At 50.8% G+C, this 16,917-nt stretch overlaps 1 protein-coding gene across 1 annotated transcript in view; it reads left to right on the forward strand.

Moving 5' to 3' along the window:
• Window positions 1–7,391, forward strand: part of MRC2 (mannose receptor C-type 2) — a 28,184-nt gene extending 20,793 nt beyond the window's left edge. The window contains exons 20-30 of the mRNA XM_086766709.1: window positions 114–259; window positions 610–724; window positions 808–971; window positions 1,187–1,295; window positions 1,753–1,991; window positions 2,077–2,245; window positions 2,442–2,591; window positions 2,882–3,001; window positions 3,437–3,616; window positions 3,994–4,020; window positions 4,512–7,391. Of these exons, the coding sequence (XP_086622835.1) occupies window positions 114–259; window positions 610–724; window positions 808–971; window positions 1,187–1,295; window positions 1,753–1,991; window positions 2,077–2,245; window positions 2,442–2,591; window positions 2,882–3,001; window positions 3,437–3,616; window positions 3,994–4,020; window positions 4,512–4,732 (1,640 nt within the window). The 3' untranslated portion in view covers window positions 4,733–7,391. The remainder of the gene's footprint in view (window positions 1–113; window positions 260–609; window positions 725–807; window positions 972–1,186; window positions 1,296–1,752; window positions 1,992–2,076; window positions 2,246–2,441; window positions 2,592–2,881; window positions 3,002–3,436; window positions 3,617–3,993; window positions 4,021–4,511) is intronic.
• The last annotated feature ends 9,526 nt before the right edge of the window (window positions 7,392–16,917 follow it).

Consider the following 16,917-nt stretch of genomic DNA (forward strand, 5'->3'; position numbering starts at 1 on the left):
GGGCTGGACCCGGCCACGCTGGGGCTCCGGAGGGGCCGGGAGCTGCAGGCTGAGCAGAGCCCCCCTACCCCAGTGCGGCAAGGATGTCAGGCCTGGCCTGTCCCTCCTTGTAGAGGACTGGGGGGACCAGAAGTGCCTGACGGCGCTGCCCTACATCTGCAAACGAAGCAACGGGACAGCCGCGAAGCCTTCCCTGCCACCACTGCCGGCTCCCGCGACCGGGGGCTGTCCCCATGGCTGGTTTGCCTTCCTCAGCAAGGTACGGCAGGATGGAGAGGGGACAGAGAGGGGACAGCCACTTTCTGGCCTTCCACCAGCCCCGCCGAGGCGTAGAGGGGGTGGCTGAGAAATGGCAGGGTGGGGAGGGACGCATGCACGTGTTTCGGGGGAAATGCTGGGGGATTCCTGCACAGGGATACTGGGAGAGGTGGTCTGCAGAGTGTGGGTACAGGAGGGGCTGAGGGGCTGGCAAGCATGAGGACGCAAAGGGGAGAAGGACCCTTGGGGCAGAACGGGGCTGCAGAGGGTGGGCGAGTGGGGAGGGTGCAGGGCTTTGCGGAGGCAAGGTGGCTGCACCCCCTGGACCATCCCGTGCCCTGGCCCGTGCAGTGTTTCAGCTTCAACGGCCACGACAAAGCCAAGATAGTGAAGTGGCCAGAGGCGAAGCAGGCGTGCGAGAGCCAGGGTGCCGTCCTGGTCACCATCGCCAGCCCACTGGAGCAGGGTAGGTCCCCCCCAACCGTCGCCGGCCTCGCTGGTTGGGGACCTGCCGGGGGTGTTCCTCAGCGCCTTGCCCATCACTCGCAGCTTTCATCACGTCCATGCTGCCCAACATCTCCTTTGACCTCTGGATTGGCCTCCACGACGCCCAGAGGGAGTTCCGGTGGGTGGAGGGCGAGCCGCTGCGGCACGCGAGCTGGGCACCGGGCGAGCCCTCAGGCTGTAGTGCCTCCAGCCCCCGTGACAAGCCGGTGAGCAAGACTCCTCCGTAGCCTTCCCCATCCCCTGGGAAGGTCTCAGCCCCGTGTCCCAGTGTGAGGATGGAAGGTTTCCGCGTGCTGGGGTGGGTCTCTGAGGGCAGAGCAGGATCTGGCCCTGTGGGGTGGGGGTCTCTGGGGAGGGGGTGTCTGGAGGGGTGCAGTGGCGATGGTAAGGGTAGTGCTGACCTTGCGACTTGGTTGTGCAGACCAACTGTGTGGTGGTGTGGCACGGCTCGCCCCCCCACTTCACGGGACGCTGGGACGACCGGAGCTGCCTGGAGGAGAAGCACGGCTACATTTGCCAGCGGAGCATAGGTGGGGGGGAAAAGGGGGGACAGCTCCAGCATCTGCTCGCTGGGGACCTGCCACCACTACCACAGTGTCAGATGCTGTGGCGGGGCTGCAGCTGGGGAGCTCGGGGTGATGGGCTCAGCTGGAGGGGAGCTCAGGGCGCTGGGGGAGCTTGGGGAGGCAGACTCAACCCTGGGGGGTTCCTGGTCCCAGTGATAATGTGGGCCACCCCCAAATCAGCCTGGCTCAGCGTGTGCTGTAGGGGTGTGGGGATGGCACTGGGATGTCGCTGCTCATCACCCCTGGGGACGTGGCCTCTCCACCCTCCCCGGTTGCACCGGGGTGTCCCCAGATGCCCGTGCCCCATACACAGCGCTGCCAGGGCCACTCTAGCTTTGAGGGGTGATGGACAAGGGGGTGACCCCTCTCAGATGCAGGAGTGTCCTCCGTGCCCTCTGACCGTGTCTCTTTGCTCCCCCAGAGCCGTCCTTGAGCCCCGCGCGGACGCCGTACCCCCCGTCGCCCACCGGCACCCTCTTTTACCACAACAGCACTTACCGCATCCTGCAGAAACCTCTCAGGTGGCATGAGGCGCTGCTGCTCTGCGAGACCCTCAACGCCACCTTGGCCACCATCCCCGACCCCTACAGCCAGGCTTTCCTCACCCAGGCCGTCAGCAGCCTGCGGGCTCCGCTCTGGATCGGGTTGGCCAACGACGAGGTGAGGGAAGGGGGCAGGCATGTGGGACTGGGGTCCCCAGGGGATTGTGGAAGCCCCTCAGCTTCTCCTCCCGTTGGTTCTCCAGGGAGGCCGGAGCTACTCGTGGCTGACAGAGGAGAGCCTCTTCTTTGCCAACTGGCAGGACGGGGAGCCCCAGCAGGTCACCGGCTGTGCCTACATGGACGCGGACGGGAGCTGGCGCACAGCCGGCTGCGACACCAAGCTGCAGGGGGGCATCTGCCAATTCCGAGCAGGTGCTGGCCGGGGGGGCACAAGGGCTCAGCACGGGGCGGACCAGGTTGGGAGTGACCAAGGGTTGGAGGTGGCATCCCACCAGGGACCCTCTGGAGCTCTGTGCACATCCTTGTGGGGCTGGGTGCCCCAATGTGTTGTGGGACCCCGACACTCTGTGCCCCCTCACCCATCCCCAATGCACCGTGTGCCCCCCAGGTGCCCCCCGCACACACAAGTGGAGCTACAGCGGCAGCTGTCCCACATCGCTGGAGGACTCGTCCTGGATCCCTTTCCGGGACCACTGCTACACCTTCCACATGGAAATCACCCTGGGGCAGAAGGACGCCATGAGGAGGTGCCAGAAAGGTATGGGGGGGGCTGTGGTGACAGAGGGGCATGATGCACTCTTGGAAATGGAAGAGGATGGTGTCCCCAGGATACCTGTGGGTGCAGCAGAGCAGCCATGAATGGGACTGCTCTCCCTGTGCCCATGTCCCGCCTTGCTCAGCCGTCATCTCCTTGCTGTTACGTCTTGGGGTTCCCCAACTGGCATGTGGTTCATGGATGGTTCCTCAGCTTTGTCCTCTTGGGCACTGCTGCTCCCGAGCTCCATCCTCTGAAGTCTGGGCTCTTCCTTGACACTCTTTCCTCCGCAGTTGGTGGCACGGTGTTGTCTATCCAGGACGAGATGGAGAACGTTTTCGTGTGGGAGCATCTCCAGGCGTATGAGGGCCCATCCAAGGGTGCCTGGCTGGGCATGACCTTCAACCCCAAAGGTACAAAGAAAGGTTTTAGTTATTCCCCAAGGCACCACCATGAGTTCCCACCAGGTCTGCAGGGAGCAGAGGAAGCCCTTGGCAGTGGCACCAGTGTGGGGGGCTCGTGCCATGGTGTGAGCAGGAGCCCCAGTGCCTCAGGCCGTGCTGGACGTGCCGCATGTATCCTCTGGCTTGGTGGGATGGAAGTGGTGGCTTTGAAGCCCAGAGCCTTCTCAAAGGCACTGGAGCCTGCAGGTTCAGGAATATCCCCTGCAGCCCCTGGTCCTCCCCGTCACACCTCACCATCACCCCACCACACCTCACCATTGCCACACCACACCTCACCATCGCCCCACCACACCTCACCATCGCACCTCCCCTGTGCTTTCTGAACTCGGCCAAAGATGGGGCGTCCCCTTCAGCGTCCCCAGACCTAATTCTTGCATTTCCCAGGTGGCACCTTGGTTTGGCATGACAACACCGCTGTGAACTACTCCAACTGGGGCCAGCATGACACGGGGCCCAGCATGCTCAGCCAGAACAGCTGCTACTGGATCCAGAGCAGCAATGGCGTGTGGCGCCTGGGCTCCTGCACCAACGTCACCATGGGGGTCATCTGCAAGATCCCTCGAGGTAGGGGCTGAGGTGTCCTGGGCTGATGTGGGGTGAGGTGGGGGTCTGGGCAGGGTGCTGCAGGGCAGAGCTCTGTCCCACTGGCAGCACCGGCCACATGTGTTGGCAGTTCTGGTGTAGGAGGTTGTAGGTGCTGGGGTCTGCAGGTCCCTACTGGGCTGTGCATGTCTCGGTGGCTGTGTCAGCACCTGTGGGCAGGATGAGGCCAGTGGGGTGGCAGTGGAGCAGAGCTGGAGGATCCCCGCAGCTGTGCCTTGCCCAGCATCTGCACGATGTGGCGCTGGGAGCAGCAGAGGACACGGGGGTGCCAGTGCCAGCGCTGGGAAGAGGGGAGGGTGCTGTGGCCACGTACTGATCTGTCTGTGTTGCCCTTGCAGTGGAGGAGAGCAGCTTTTCCAGGGCAGGTGAGTGGCACCATCAGGAACTGGCACTGGGGGCCGTGCCACAGCCTGACTTGTATTAATAACCAGATAAGTGGTGTTTGTGGGTGGGAAATGCTGTTTCTAGATGGCTTTGGCCCTGGGTTAGGACTCCCCAGCAGCAGGAGCTATCCCTCCGTGGAGGAGCGTGTCTGGCTAGGCTTTCCTGCCTTTGTTTATGGTGTCTGGCTAGGCTGGGAGATGGACACTACGTCCACTGGTGGGATCCCAAAGGTCCATCCCAATGTTCATGCACATCAGGAGTGACCCAGAGAGGCTGCCCAACCCCAGGAGCTCTGCCACAGGCAGGATGTCTCCAAAACACCAAAGCAGACTCCAATCCTGTCCTGCTCTGACCTGTCCTGCCTAAGAACCCCCCTGTCCAGCTGGAGATCCACCAGCCAAAGCCCCTCTTGCAGAACTAGATGGTGGGAGATGACAGCCTGCCTTTCACTGGCCTTTTCCCCTCCCTGCAGCTCTGCCAGAGAACACAACGGCCATCGCAGTGGTGGTGTTGTCAACGTTGGCGCTGTGCGCTGTGCTGGGCATCGCCATCTTCCTCTACAAGCGTCGGCGGAGCGCGGAGCGGGGTGCCTTTGAGAGTGCCCGCTACAGCCGCACCACCTCCAACCCCAGCGAGTCCGCCGAGAAGAACATCCTGGTGTCAGACATGGAGATGAACGAGCAGCAAGACTAACGGCAGGGGGGACGCTGGGGACGGGGACCTGGGGAGGGGGGAGGACGGAGAGCATCACACACGCTATCCCCACGGCGCAGGGGGCAGGGGCGGCAGCGGGACCATTGCAGCAGGGCAGGGAGAGGGGCTGGAGAGGGTCAGGGTCCGGCCAGGTGGGCAAGCAGAGGGAGCTGGGGTCCCTCCTGCCCCATGGGTCGCTGCCATCACTTCCAGGCTTGTCCCCCTTCCAGCTGCTGGGAGTTTGCCTGCAGCAGCCTTGGGGGCAGTTTCAGGGCTAAAAAGTTTTTGAGGAAAGTTGTCCCCCCAGTTCAAGAACTTTCCGGTGGCGTGACCCAGGCTCCGAGACACTTTCCCCTTGGGAGAAGGCAAGAGTGGGCGTCCAGGGCTCCGCGGTGGGCTCATTCGTCCCAGGAGCCGAGCTGGTGTCCGAGAAGACATCCTCCTGGATAAGAGGTCTCTAAAGCCGATCTACCTCCCCTCCGTGCGCAGCGGCGACGGCCCTGCCAGCCCCCATCCCTGCTGCCGTGCCGCTCCTCTCCCCCTCCTTGGCCTCGTCCCCTGTCTCCAGCGGAACTCAGCGGAGGCGCTGTCGCAGTGATCCGAGCCTGGACCCCCCCAAGATCAGCGATGGGACCCCTTCTCTCCTCCCTGGCACATCCCTAGGGCTGCGTCCAGCCCCGGCGAGGCTGCGGCTGCTCCCCCTGGGCTGGCAGCCAGCACCTGCCCTGCTTTCTCTTACTTTGGTGTCTGTCCCCTCCAAATAACTGCACGGGATAGCACCGGAGCAAGCTCCTGGCCAGGCCCCTCTTTGGCGGGAGCATCCTCGGCACCCCAGGCTCCGCGGGAGGAGCTGGGTGCTGCCGGAGAGCCAGGGCCACCCTCTGTTCCTTGCCGGGCAGGGACGGCACGGGGCTGGGGCCGCTTGCCGCTGATTGCCTTGTTTGGGCCAGAAGGACGAGCGTCAGGGCTTGTAGGGCGGGGAGTGATTTGGAAGCTTTGGTGGTTATTTTGAAAGTTTGGTGGTTTTGTGGTTTTTTGGTTTTTTTTTTTTGTTTTTTTTTTTTTAAGGAAATGATAGCTTTTTTTTGCTGTACTGTATTGAGTGCGTGCTGAATATATACATTCTTTCACACAGCTGGCTGGGGTGTTTGTGGTTGCCTGTTTTATGTGTAGGGTGTAATGGAGGAGGAGGAGGAAGACAGCGGGGGGCTGAGCCCCTGCCTGGCTCTGGAGCTGCGCAGGAAGGAGCAGGGGTGCCCCGAGACTGAGCCGTCCTCCCCCAGCAGCTGCCTGCAGCAGCGTCCCCGCTGACCGGGGGTCGGGGCAGAGGATACCTGGAGACAGCGAGAGACATTCGGGCCCCGAGGGGGGTTCCCTGCTGGGAATGGGACCCAAAGAGCCCCTTAGACCTCTGAAGAGGGGCGGCACAGCCCCTGCAAGAGACGTTGCATTTAGCCCTCTGCCTCCGAGGCTCAAGTCGGGTTTATTTTGGTTTTTTTTGTTGTGATGGCAACGGGAACTAGCTGATTTTTGTTACTCTCCTTATTGACACCTGTGTGGATTTAAAAATCTGTTGATTTCACTTAAGCTGGACATTAAGTGTTTAAGAAACTGTTGGGGGGTGGGATGGGGGAAACAAGGGATTGTTGGGATCTTGTTTACTTTTTGTCAATGTCCAAAAGCCACCACGATGTTTCAGGGTGAGCGAGAATCTGGAGCACACGGAGCTGCCCCAGCTCCATTTCTCTCTCTTTGCTTTCTCTGCATTTATTTCCTGAGGTCGTTTCTGGTTCAGAGCTGTTGGTTTTGTCCCTGGGCCCGTGGTTTTCCGACATGGGTGCCGGATCCTGAAAAACCGAGCGTGAATTCCTCCTCATCCCCAGCGTGCGTTGATGGACCAAGCAGCAAGCTTGAAGGGTGCCGGCATCCCTGCTGCAGGGATGGTTGGAATAGTGGCAGGCATGCTGAGCTGGAAGCTGTGCTGCTGGTGGGAATGGAGGTCCTGAATTAACTCCTCCTGGATGAGCAGAGCTGTTAGGAAGTCCTAAGGAATAAAGGTGGAGGTTAGGATTGGAGGGAAGAAGCGGGTGAAGAGTGGTGCTGAGATCAAGGGGTGCCGCCGGGCAGGGTTGGGGCTCGTTTGGAGAAGTGTGTGAGACCCCACGACTGGGACAGTGCTGAGTTGTCAGTGCTGGAGGAAAGCCTGTGCCATGGGGAGGCATGGAGTGCTGGGGCTTCGGAAGGAGGTCCTGTAGCCGTGCGGGAGGCATGGCGCCTCGCTTTCACACAGCCCTACCTGGGAACGCTTTGTTTAAAAAAGTTTCCTTTTTTATTTTTTTTTTTCTTTCCTTCTTAAGTAATTTGTTGCCTTTTCTTCTCCTTTGCTTTCACAAAAAGAAATCTGTACAGTCTAGGGAAAATTCTGTATGAGAAGAATTTTGTCAGCTGTCGGCAGTGATCAGGATTACGGGAAAAACGCATATATGGTTAAGTGGTATCTCCTGTCACCATTAGAATAATGTGAAGAATTGCTTACAAGGACCCTGTCAATTTTATATATATATATAAATATATATATATATATAGTTTTGCATTTTTTTACTCTCTGTGGTTTGTAAGATCCTTTTAGAAGCTTGGAAATAAAATTTCCTTCCCCACCCATTTTCTTCCTTTTTTTTTTTTTTTTCCTTTTATTTGGGAAAAACCAAACTTGTCTTTCCCTGTTTCCCTAACAAGTAGCGAACGTAAGGCTGAAATCACACTTCCCTGTCTCTACTGAAGGAGGCTCAAAGGCTGCCCAGGGGAGGGGTGTGTTTTATTAATTCCTGGCATTGCCTGCATGTGTGTCCCATGGGTATGGTGGCTCTCCTTCGCTGGTGGTTGTTCGGAAGAGTTGGCTGGAGGGAGAAGATCGAGGAGAACGGGTGATATTTACTTGCGGACCACTCCTGAGTTCAAGGAAGATGTCAGATTGAGCAGAGTCCTTGGAAAAGCACTGAAACTTCTGTTTCTTACCAAGGGTTGGGAGACGGGGCTGTAGTCCAACTGAATCCTGTAGCTCGTACCGGAGCGGTGACCAGTTGGTGGGACCACCGTAGCACTAAACACCCTGGCCAGGCCGCAGCGTTCCTGGGTGCTGCTGGTGGAGGAAGGCTGCAGGGATGAGCTGTGTCAAAGCTGTTGCACAAGGGCACTTCTCTTGAAGCAACGCAGCTGGCAGCATCCTGCTGGCACAGCATCCTGCTGGCACATGGGCATCGCGTTGGGGGCAGCTGCCAGCAGCATCTCCGCACACGAGGCTTCCCCCTGCTTGCACTGCCGTGGCTCAGGGTGCTGTTTTCTCACCTCCCTTTATTTCACGGCATTCCCCCCAATCCCTTTGGCAGCCTGGGGCTGCCTGCACCCCTCGCTCCCTTCCATGGGGGACAGACCCAGCGCCCTCCCCGCTCCCCCACCACGCCAAAGTGATTGGGAGACATGAGATCTCAACGAGGTTTTCCTTGGGTTTGCCAGGTGCTTGGAGCAGAAGCTCTCGGGATGCCTCTGAAGGAACAGATAGGTGATTTTTCTCTTCTTGTGTTTTTCACCAGAGAGGTAAGAGGAGCTGGTGGGGGGGGACAGCAAGGGCTGCTCCATTTAATTGCAAATAGTGGTGGAAATAATGCTGAGCAACACCGCACTGCAGCGGGGGAAAGGACACCGGAATCATCCTTGTTCTGGAGCTTAAGCACTGTCAGGGTGACCTGACCTGAATTCAGGTATGAGGTTTCTGTTCAAAGGAAGCCCAGTGAAACTTGCACGGAGGATTTTAAACAGTGAAGAGCAGAATGCACTTTTTTTTTTTTTAATTTAAAATAAGTGCAGCCTTTGGAGAAAATAATAGTTTGTAGTAACTAAAGGCCCTTTCTCACGGAGATGAAGAGTCTTTGCCTTTTATCTGCGCTTCTAAATTTGAATTGAGCACACCCATTTTCAGGGAATCATTAGAAAATTCCATGAGGTCTGGTTCAGGCTGGGTTCACCTGGAGAAGAATACGAAGTAGCCTCGGTATTTTAATCCCCTTTGATTTCCCTACTGACTACTTAGGTATCAGACAGAGGGAAGGCAACCCCTCCAAGGCTCGCAACTGGGATGCACTAAAATTAGCTGTAGTGCTTCTCGCCAGCCCCTGGGCTGTGGACTGGTGGTAAGGGTTTTGAAGAGGAATGTTGGTTTTATTTTGGAAGGCACTTACAGCATGTCTAGGAAATGCAGTGCACCACACTTAGACTCCAAGGTGAGCTTCATCTCACAAATCCGAGTCAACCCAGGCTGCTGGCATAGCTTTGGGCTCTGTCATAGTCGGCTCTGATGCACTCACTGAGCACTACTGGTCTAAACCGGGTCAGATGGATGGTGACCTAAAGCGCCCTTTTCTCTTGAATAAAAAAAGAAGGCTGGGGCAGCTAGCTGAGCTGCAGCATCTGCATTGTACCTGATGTTAGGTGAGCAGAATCCTGCCCGAAGAGGCTAACCCCTTTGATTTTTGCCTGCACTGGTAGATAAAAGCAGACCTAGGCTGCTTAGGACTTGCTCATCATCTGCGTGGAACACCTCTAGCCCTGTACCGAGATGGTCACAGTATCCAGAGTTTGTGGGAAGTGCTCAGATATATTCAAGAGCCTGATGGTACGTGCAGGGCAGAAGGAGTTATGCCATGCTTGTCTCTTCTAAAGACACGCCAGCTGTTCTGACTACAAGCTATAGCCAGCAGCGCACACAGAAAGGGTGAGGAGCCCGCTGGGCTGAGCCTGCTCTTTACCACTCGGATCCGACACAGCAGTGTTGGTGGCGGCGAGAATTCAGTGTTAAATGTTCAGGAAAAAGAAAGCGCTCAGCGGCTGTAGTGTATCCAAGATTGGGGCTCCTCAGAGCGGCAGAACGCATACGACGTGCATGGACTGTGACCAGCGGACACTGCCTTTTTGAAGCAAATTGCAGTTGGCAGCTGTTTTCATTTCACCCCATAGTAAAAACCACTACTCTGAAAAGAACCAGTTTGTGCAAAACGAGCAACCGCAAGATCTTTGTTCCCTCATTCCCAGAATCCAGGCATAAGCCTGACTCAGAAGTTATTAATCTTTGCTGGATAAAGAAGGAATGCAATGTTCTATGAGTACAGTGTCTGCTTAGTAAGTAATTTTGTTCAGGGATAATGACAGATATGCTAGGTACTCTTCACTCAGGATGGTTATTGGTCGTATTACCATGTATAGTTCATGTTTAATGATTATCTTCTAATTCATGCAGTTGGTATATAGTTAGTAAGGACCAACTTGGAGACTGGTGAGCACAGCCACAGACACGGATCAGGTTGCCAGCAATGGACAATAACCAGCAGAGTGTTAGCAAGCAGCACAGGGGATATTAAGTGCCTTAAATCTTGCAAAATTATACCCTCTCATCACACACAGTAAAAGAATTACAATGTTAAAAGTAATATATTTCAAGGAAATGTGTTAACCAGATAAGAATTCAGAAGGCTCATGTACAAATCTTGAGCACAGCTTAAATAAATTTATACAGCAAATTTGTGCCAATAGATACAAATACTCCAGTCTTTTTGTTGTACCGTACAGTGAAGGCTTCAGGCTCCTTCCTATCTTTGCTTCCAAACGACAGCAGTATTTTCTAGTTGCTTTGCATGGATTCAATGCAATGTCTTTCTATGTCAGCATTCAAGATCTGAGTAGCTGGTTTTCTTCTGCCTTCATTCTCCCCTCTAAAACAAAGGGCAGTGTTAGTTGTTAGAGAACACAGAATACAAGAACTTTACCAAAAATTCATCCCCCTCAAGCTGAAGGCAATGTGCTTGATGGTTTGTTGTCATGTGCATTCAATCAACAGATGTAAAAGTGTGCTTTGGAGCTTTTGGCTGTAAGCTGTGTACAGGATCACGTCACTTCATAAGCTCAAGCTCTAATCAGAAGAAACCTCTGAAGCAAAGAATGTCAGTATTATATGTGTCTCTAAACACACAGTAAAGGAACCACAGGCATCTCTGTAGCTTGTGATTTGAAAGGTTAAAGAAGGTCAGTTAAAAACGAACTTACTAGCCAACTGTTTCCAATTAGGTGATGCAGTTTTAGGACATTATCAACAGAAGTGCCACCTTGACTTCACTACTACTTACCTTGACCTATGGTCTTTTAAAGTAATTAGCAGTCAGTGTTTGGACTTTTAAAGACATCAGTAGGACTACAAAAAGGACTGTGTGCCATAAACACACGTGTTTTGGCTCTAATTAAAGTAGGAGAAAAGTAAGGGTAAAAAACAGTGAAATGGGTACTTGATATAAAGGCTTCTTGGTGGAATTCCAACGTCATGAGAGTTTTAACTGTATTTCTCAGATACAGTTTTGGTTTTGTCCCTGGGCCCGTGGTTTTCCGACATGGGTGCCGGATCCTGAAAAACCGAGCGTGAATTCCTCCTCATCCCCAGCGTGCGTTGATGGACCAAGCAGCAAGCTTGAAGGGTGCAAATGAAGAAAGAAGAGTGTTTTAGAATACCTCTTCTCATCAATAATATTAACTGAACAAGATGAAATGTCATTGCTTTCTACTAAGCTTGGAAGTAGAGAACAATCACTGAATATTTATTTTGATTGCCAATTATCTGCACTGCTAGCCTGCTGTTCTGCTCTCACAGGCACCTGTGCAATCCCTTCTGAACTCAGTTTTGCTGCCCATCTGAGGACCCAACAGCTTGCCCAGCGCTCAAAAGGTAATTATTATTTGTCACAGCCTTCAGATTCACACAGTTTGAAATACTGTGGGAAAGTACAGTGAGGTGGAAAGTATGGTCTCCCCTCATTGCATATAAACATCGTTTAAACACTGTGGAAATCACTTGCATGTCCAGTGCCTCAGCATCTCTTTTTCCTAAAATGGGGATTTTGTAATTCTTACTATACTGTTGTTAAGTTGTAACATGTGGAAAACCTTTTCAAGTCACTGGTTGCAAATCATGTAGTCCTGCTTTCTTAGATTACCTTGGTAACTTATCGGTACCTTACTTATTGAAAGCACAGCTGAAAATGCAGTTTTCCCTTTTGATGGGATTCTCAAATCTACAGCATTTGAACGGTTATTTAACTCTTAAATATTACATAAGAAGTAATTGTAGTCTGTTCAATAAAATAACTAGCAGATGTGGTTTGTCTAGGGAATGAACTGCTGGTGTGGCGGCCATGAAGGAGTCGATATAAAATGTAGAAAGCATGCAGGAAGGCCTCTTTAGAAGTGATACCGTATCACTAATTAATTAAAACGTCTGATTCAAAGTCTGATTTAACATTAAGGAGTGTGTCAGCCTAAGAAAGTAAATGGCAGATTCTCGGTGCTGGAGTCCGTGGCCGTGGAAGGCGAACCCCGCTGCGGCTAAGGAGTTTTTGGCGGGCGGGCAGAGGCGGAAGGGCCCGGCTGCCATTAGCCCGGCCGTTCCTAGGTGTCACTGCAGGCCCGGCTGACAGAGCCAGGGCCCGGCTTTGGCACGGCCCCTTGGACGCGGGAGCAAGGCCCATAAAAAAAACCCAAAACAAAACAAAAACGAAACACTCTCCAGCTTGAAGTTTGCTGTGAGAGCACTAGCTGTGTTATAAACACAAGAACTGAAGTCTTCCTCTGGGATGAAACAACACATTTGGCATTTAGCGTTGTTCCCAGGCATTACAAGTCTTTTGAAATCCTGTTTATATGTGGTATTTTTCCTGTAACCAGCATGGTGGAATTCAGAGAAACCTTTCTTTAGCAGCAGGACTTCATACCTCTTCGTCAGCTCCTCGGTAAGCGGATCTGCAAGACCACAAATACCTGTAATTCGCTGGTAAAAACGTCCATTTCAAACGTGCACTGTTATTTTTCTGGTCACTAATCCTGGACAATGAATTGTAATAGGACCTAGAAGGTGAAGGAGAAGTGGCTGGCTTGGCCAAAGAAGGCAGTTTCACATCTCTGGAGAATATTAACGTACTAAGGTTAATAAATGACTTACTGGAGAAAGTTTCCTTCCTCTTTTATTTCCATTTTATTTCTACCTTTGAGAGAAATACAAGTCCTTCCTACTGGCTGAGGGCCAAGAGTTCCTGTTCTTTAATGCAATTCAGAAGGTATTTACATCAGAAAAGGGGAGTTAATCTCTTCTTAGCCAATAATCGTTGTCTACACAACTTATCTAAATATGAGGCTTACTTTGTTTGAATACCCATTACAAAATAGGAGTTAAGATTTAAAAAAATAGCTTTGTAATGGAAAAAGGGATAAAATATCTCTGTAATGGATAGTTTAACTTTGAGGGCAAAGTCAAGGTTGTGGCTAGAAACTTTGGAGGCCGTAGTTTTACAATTACAAGGCAAAGAACAAATGTAAACTGAGTTACTCTCAGATATGGGAATTGAACAATCCCTAATTTACCAGGTGATAGCAAATAAGTATCAATAAGAAAATAACTATCTTAACCACCTTTTAAAATTGTTCTTTCCATCTCATTAATTAATTTTAAAACCCCTTTGCTCACAGAAGATATTTCAGGGTAGATATTGCTGTCAACTTACAAGTGCTGTAGGACTTGAGAAGACTATCGTGACCAATGGTCATGTTCAGGAAAAAGCTGCTGTTTGAAAGCATGGGGAAAGGGGGCACACGCTGGAACTTGCTGTTGAAGAACAAAGGCTGTTGCAGACTGCTGAAGACATATTTTTTTAATCAGTAGTACTAGTACCTCTTTAAAATTCCTGTCTGGAATGTTTCACTAAGGTAAGAAAAATTAAAATCAGGATTTTTTTTTTTTTTTTTTTTCCCAGCAGGTTAGTAGGAATCCCAGCTTCTTCCTGATATCTTTCTGCACTCAGCATGGACAGCCACCTAAAAATCCAATGGCTTCTACATCTTGAACCCTGAAACCCCAGAAACAAATGCAGGAAACTTTCTCAGAGAACAAGGCTTTGCTTGCTGTTTGTTCAGACACTGAACCTTGTGTGGAAAACAGCTCCGGGCTTCTCCTCGATATTTGATGTAGATGTGCTCTTTGACATCATAGGGACCAGCTGCATGAGTAAGCACTCAATTTTCTAACCCACAGAATCCAAGATTATTTTGCAAGTAAAAACATATTTTGCAAGCATTTTCTTACAGTTTGTGACTACCTCTTAAAAAATAATCCAGTTCATTGCCCTGTTTTACATATGTCAATGGCTTGTTGTTAGCATTTCTCTTTTAAAACTGGATGGGTATGTAGAATTTCCTGATCAGCTCAAAGGAAAGAAAACACAGTGACTTTGTTAAAACAAAACTAGATGAAAACAAAAGCCTTATTAAATGAATAAAGTCTTTAACAAGATGCCAGCCTTCTTCTTAGATGTTCCAGAAAAAACTCATAAATGCTGGTAAAGGCAATTTAACATCTTATTGAATCAAATAATCAGGGGGAATGCTAGCACACTAAATGTGTAACAAATAGAGTTTTACTGCAGTAGACTTTTAAAGAATTAAAGGACTAAAGCCCAACAGCTTTAACTTGTACACTGTGGGGTTTTTATTTTTTCTTTTCATTGCTCATTGTTTTTGTCGGGAACTTCAATTAAATATCTTTACTGTGCATTTGATATCATGTAAATTTTCCTAATTTCTGAAACTTGCATTTCCTGAATTTTTTCCTCCCACTTTTTGATGCTTAATATGTCTCTTTTATATCTAAGTCCCTCTTGCCAATTCATGAGATCTTACATATTTAATGAGAACAATTAAACAAGAGTTTTGTAAAAGTGAGTTTTAAGCTCCAAAGCTTCCTTTCATTTTCCTCTGCTTTAGGCTGTCTTGTGCACTAGGAGAAAGACAACCGAGATTAATAAAGCTTTCTCATTTTAACACTTATTTAATATAGCTGGAAAAAGCAAAGAGAATGCTTTTTTAAAAAATGAAAGCACGGAAATGCTTAAAAACAGGACAAGTGAGAAAATTAATACTTAAGATAAAATAAAGTTTTGGATTGCTCTCAATATCAAAATTGCTTGTAAACAGACATGACTGTCTGGTTTGCCACTCAATTTCATTCATCTATATTTTACTTTATCTTTTAAAAGACTTGTTTATTTAAACAGCTTGTCCTAAGACATGAAAATCTAAGGTTGTAACTTACGTTTTATGATTTCTGATCTTTTTTTAAGTTGTTTGCTTCTAAAATAAAATTTATACATGGGCAAATACTACCAGACCCTGCGAGATTTATATGGATTTAATAATGACTTTGTGCTAATAACACTCAAACTTTCAGAAGTACAACTGAACTCAAACCTAGGAGTAATGTGTTCTTCTGCGATACGTGTGGGACAGAGTTTGGCATCTGGACTTGGTATTTTTCATTTTCAAGTCCAATTTGAATTGAGACTTTGAAAGAGGAGAGGTGCATTATCAGCTTGGTAGAGTAACGTGGGTAAAGCCCCGAAGGGAAGAGGGGCTCAAGAAAGCTGGCTGGTGTTCAAGGATCACCTCCTTCACGCTCAGGAGCGATGCATCCCAACGAAGAGGAAGTCAGGCAAAAACACCAGGCAGCCTGCATGGATGAACAAGGAGCTCCTGGATGACTCAAACACAAAAAGGAGGCCTACAGAGGGTGGAAGGAAGGGCAGATAGCCTGGGAGGATTACAGAGAGATTATCCGAGCAGCCAGGGACCAGGTGAGGAAAGGTAAAGCCCTGACAGAATTAAATCTGGCCAGGGATGTCAAGAGCAACAAGAAAAACTTCTGTAGGTACGTTGGTGATAAAAGGAAGACTAGGGAAAATGTGGGCCCTCTCCAGGAGGAAACAGGAGACCTGGTTACCTGGGACATGGAGAAGGCTGAGGTACTTAATGACTTTTTTGCCTCAATCTTCACTGTCAAGTGCTCTAGCCACATCGCTCAAGTTGCCAAAGGCAAAGACAGGGACTGGGAAAATGAAGAACTGCCCACTGTAAAGATCAGATTTGAGACCATCTAAGGAACCTGCAGGTGCAGAAGTTCATGTGACCCGATGAGTCCTAAGGAAACTGGTAGATGAAGTTGCCGAGCCGATGTCCATCATATTTGAGAAGTCATGGCAGTCTGGTGAGATTCCCAGTGACTGGAAAAGGGGAAACATAACCCCATTTTTAAAAAGGGAAACAAAGACTACCTGGGGAAATACAGGCCAGTCAGTCTCACCTCTGTGCCTGGCAAGGTCATGGAGCAGATCCTCCTGGAAACCATGCAAAAGCACATGGAAAATAAAGAGGTGATTGGTGACAACCAACATGGTTTCACTAAGGGCAAATTGCGCCTAACAAATTTGGTGGCCTTCTATGATGGGATTACAGCATTGGTGGATAAGGGAAGAGCAACTGATGTCATCTGCCTGGACTTGTGCAAAGCATTTGGCACTCTCCCACACAACATCCTTGTCTCTAAACTGGAGAGACATAGATTTGATGGTTGAACTGCTTGGTGGATAAGGAATTGGCTGTATGCTCACACTTAAAGAGTTGTGGTCAATGGCTCGATGTCCGAGTGATGACTGGCATTCCTCAGGGGTCAGTATTGGCACTGGCTCAGTTTAACATCTTTGTTGGCGACATGGACAGCAGCATAGAGTGCACCCTCAGCAGGTTCACTGATGACACCAAGCTGTGTGGTGCCGTCGACATGCTGAGGGGAGGGATGCCATCCAGAAGAACCTGGACAGGCTGGAGAGGTGAAGTTCAACCAGGACAAGTGCAAGGTCCTGCATGTGAGTTGGGGCAGTCCCAGGCACAAACACAGGCTGGTTGGAGAATGGATCGAGAGCAGCCCTGAGGAGAAGGACTTGGGGGTGCTGGTGGATGAAAAGCTGGATATGAGCCAACAATGTGCACTTGCAGAAAAGGAATTTTTTACACTGAGGGTGGTGAAACACTGGAACAGGTTGCCCAGAGAGGCGGTGGATGCCCCATCCCTGGAAACGTTCCAGGCCAGGTTGGCCGGGGCTCTGAGCAACCTGATCCGGTTGGAGATGTCCCTGCTCCTGGCAGGGGGGTTGGACTGGGTGGCCTTTAAAGGTCCCTTCCAACCCCCCAGACTATTATATGATTCTCTGAACGTGACACCTTGCTGATGCAACTTGTGTGGCCGTTTCAGCTAAAGGTCTTTTGCCTCT

The sequence above is a fragment of the Chlamydotis macqueenii genome, chromosome 25 (assembly GCF_036417535.1).
Source record: "Chlamydotis macqueenii isolate bChlMac1 chromosome 25, bChlMac1.mat, whole genome shotgun sequence".
Classification (NCBI taxonomy): domain Eukaryota; kingdom Metazoa; phylum Chordata; class Aves; order Otidiformes; family Otididae; genus Chlamydotis; species Chlamydotis macqueenii.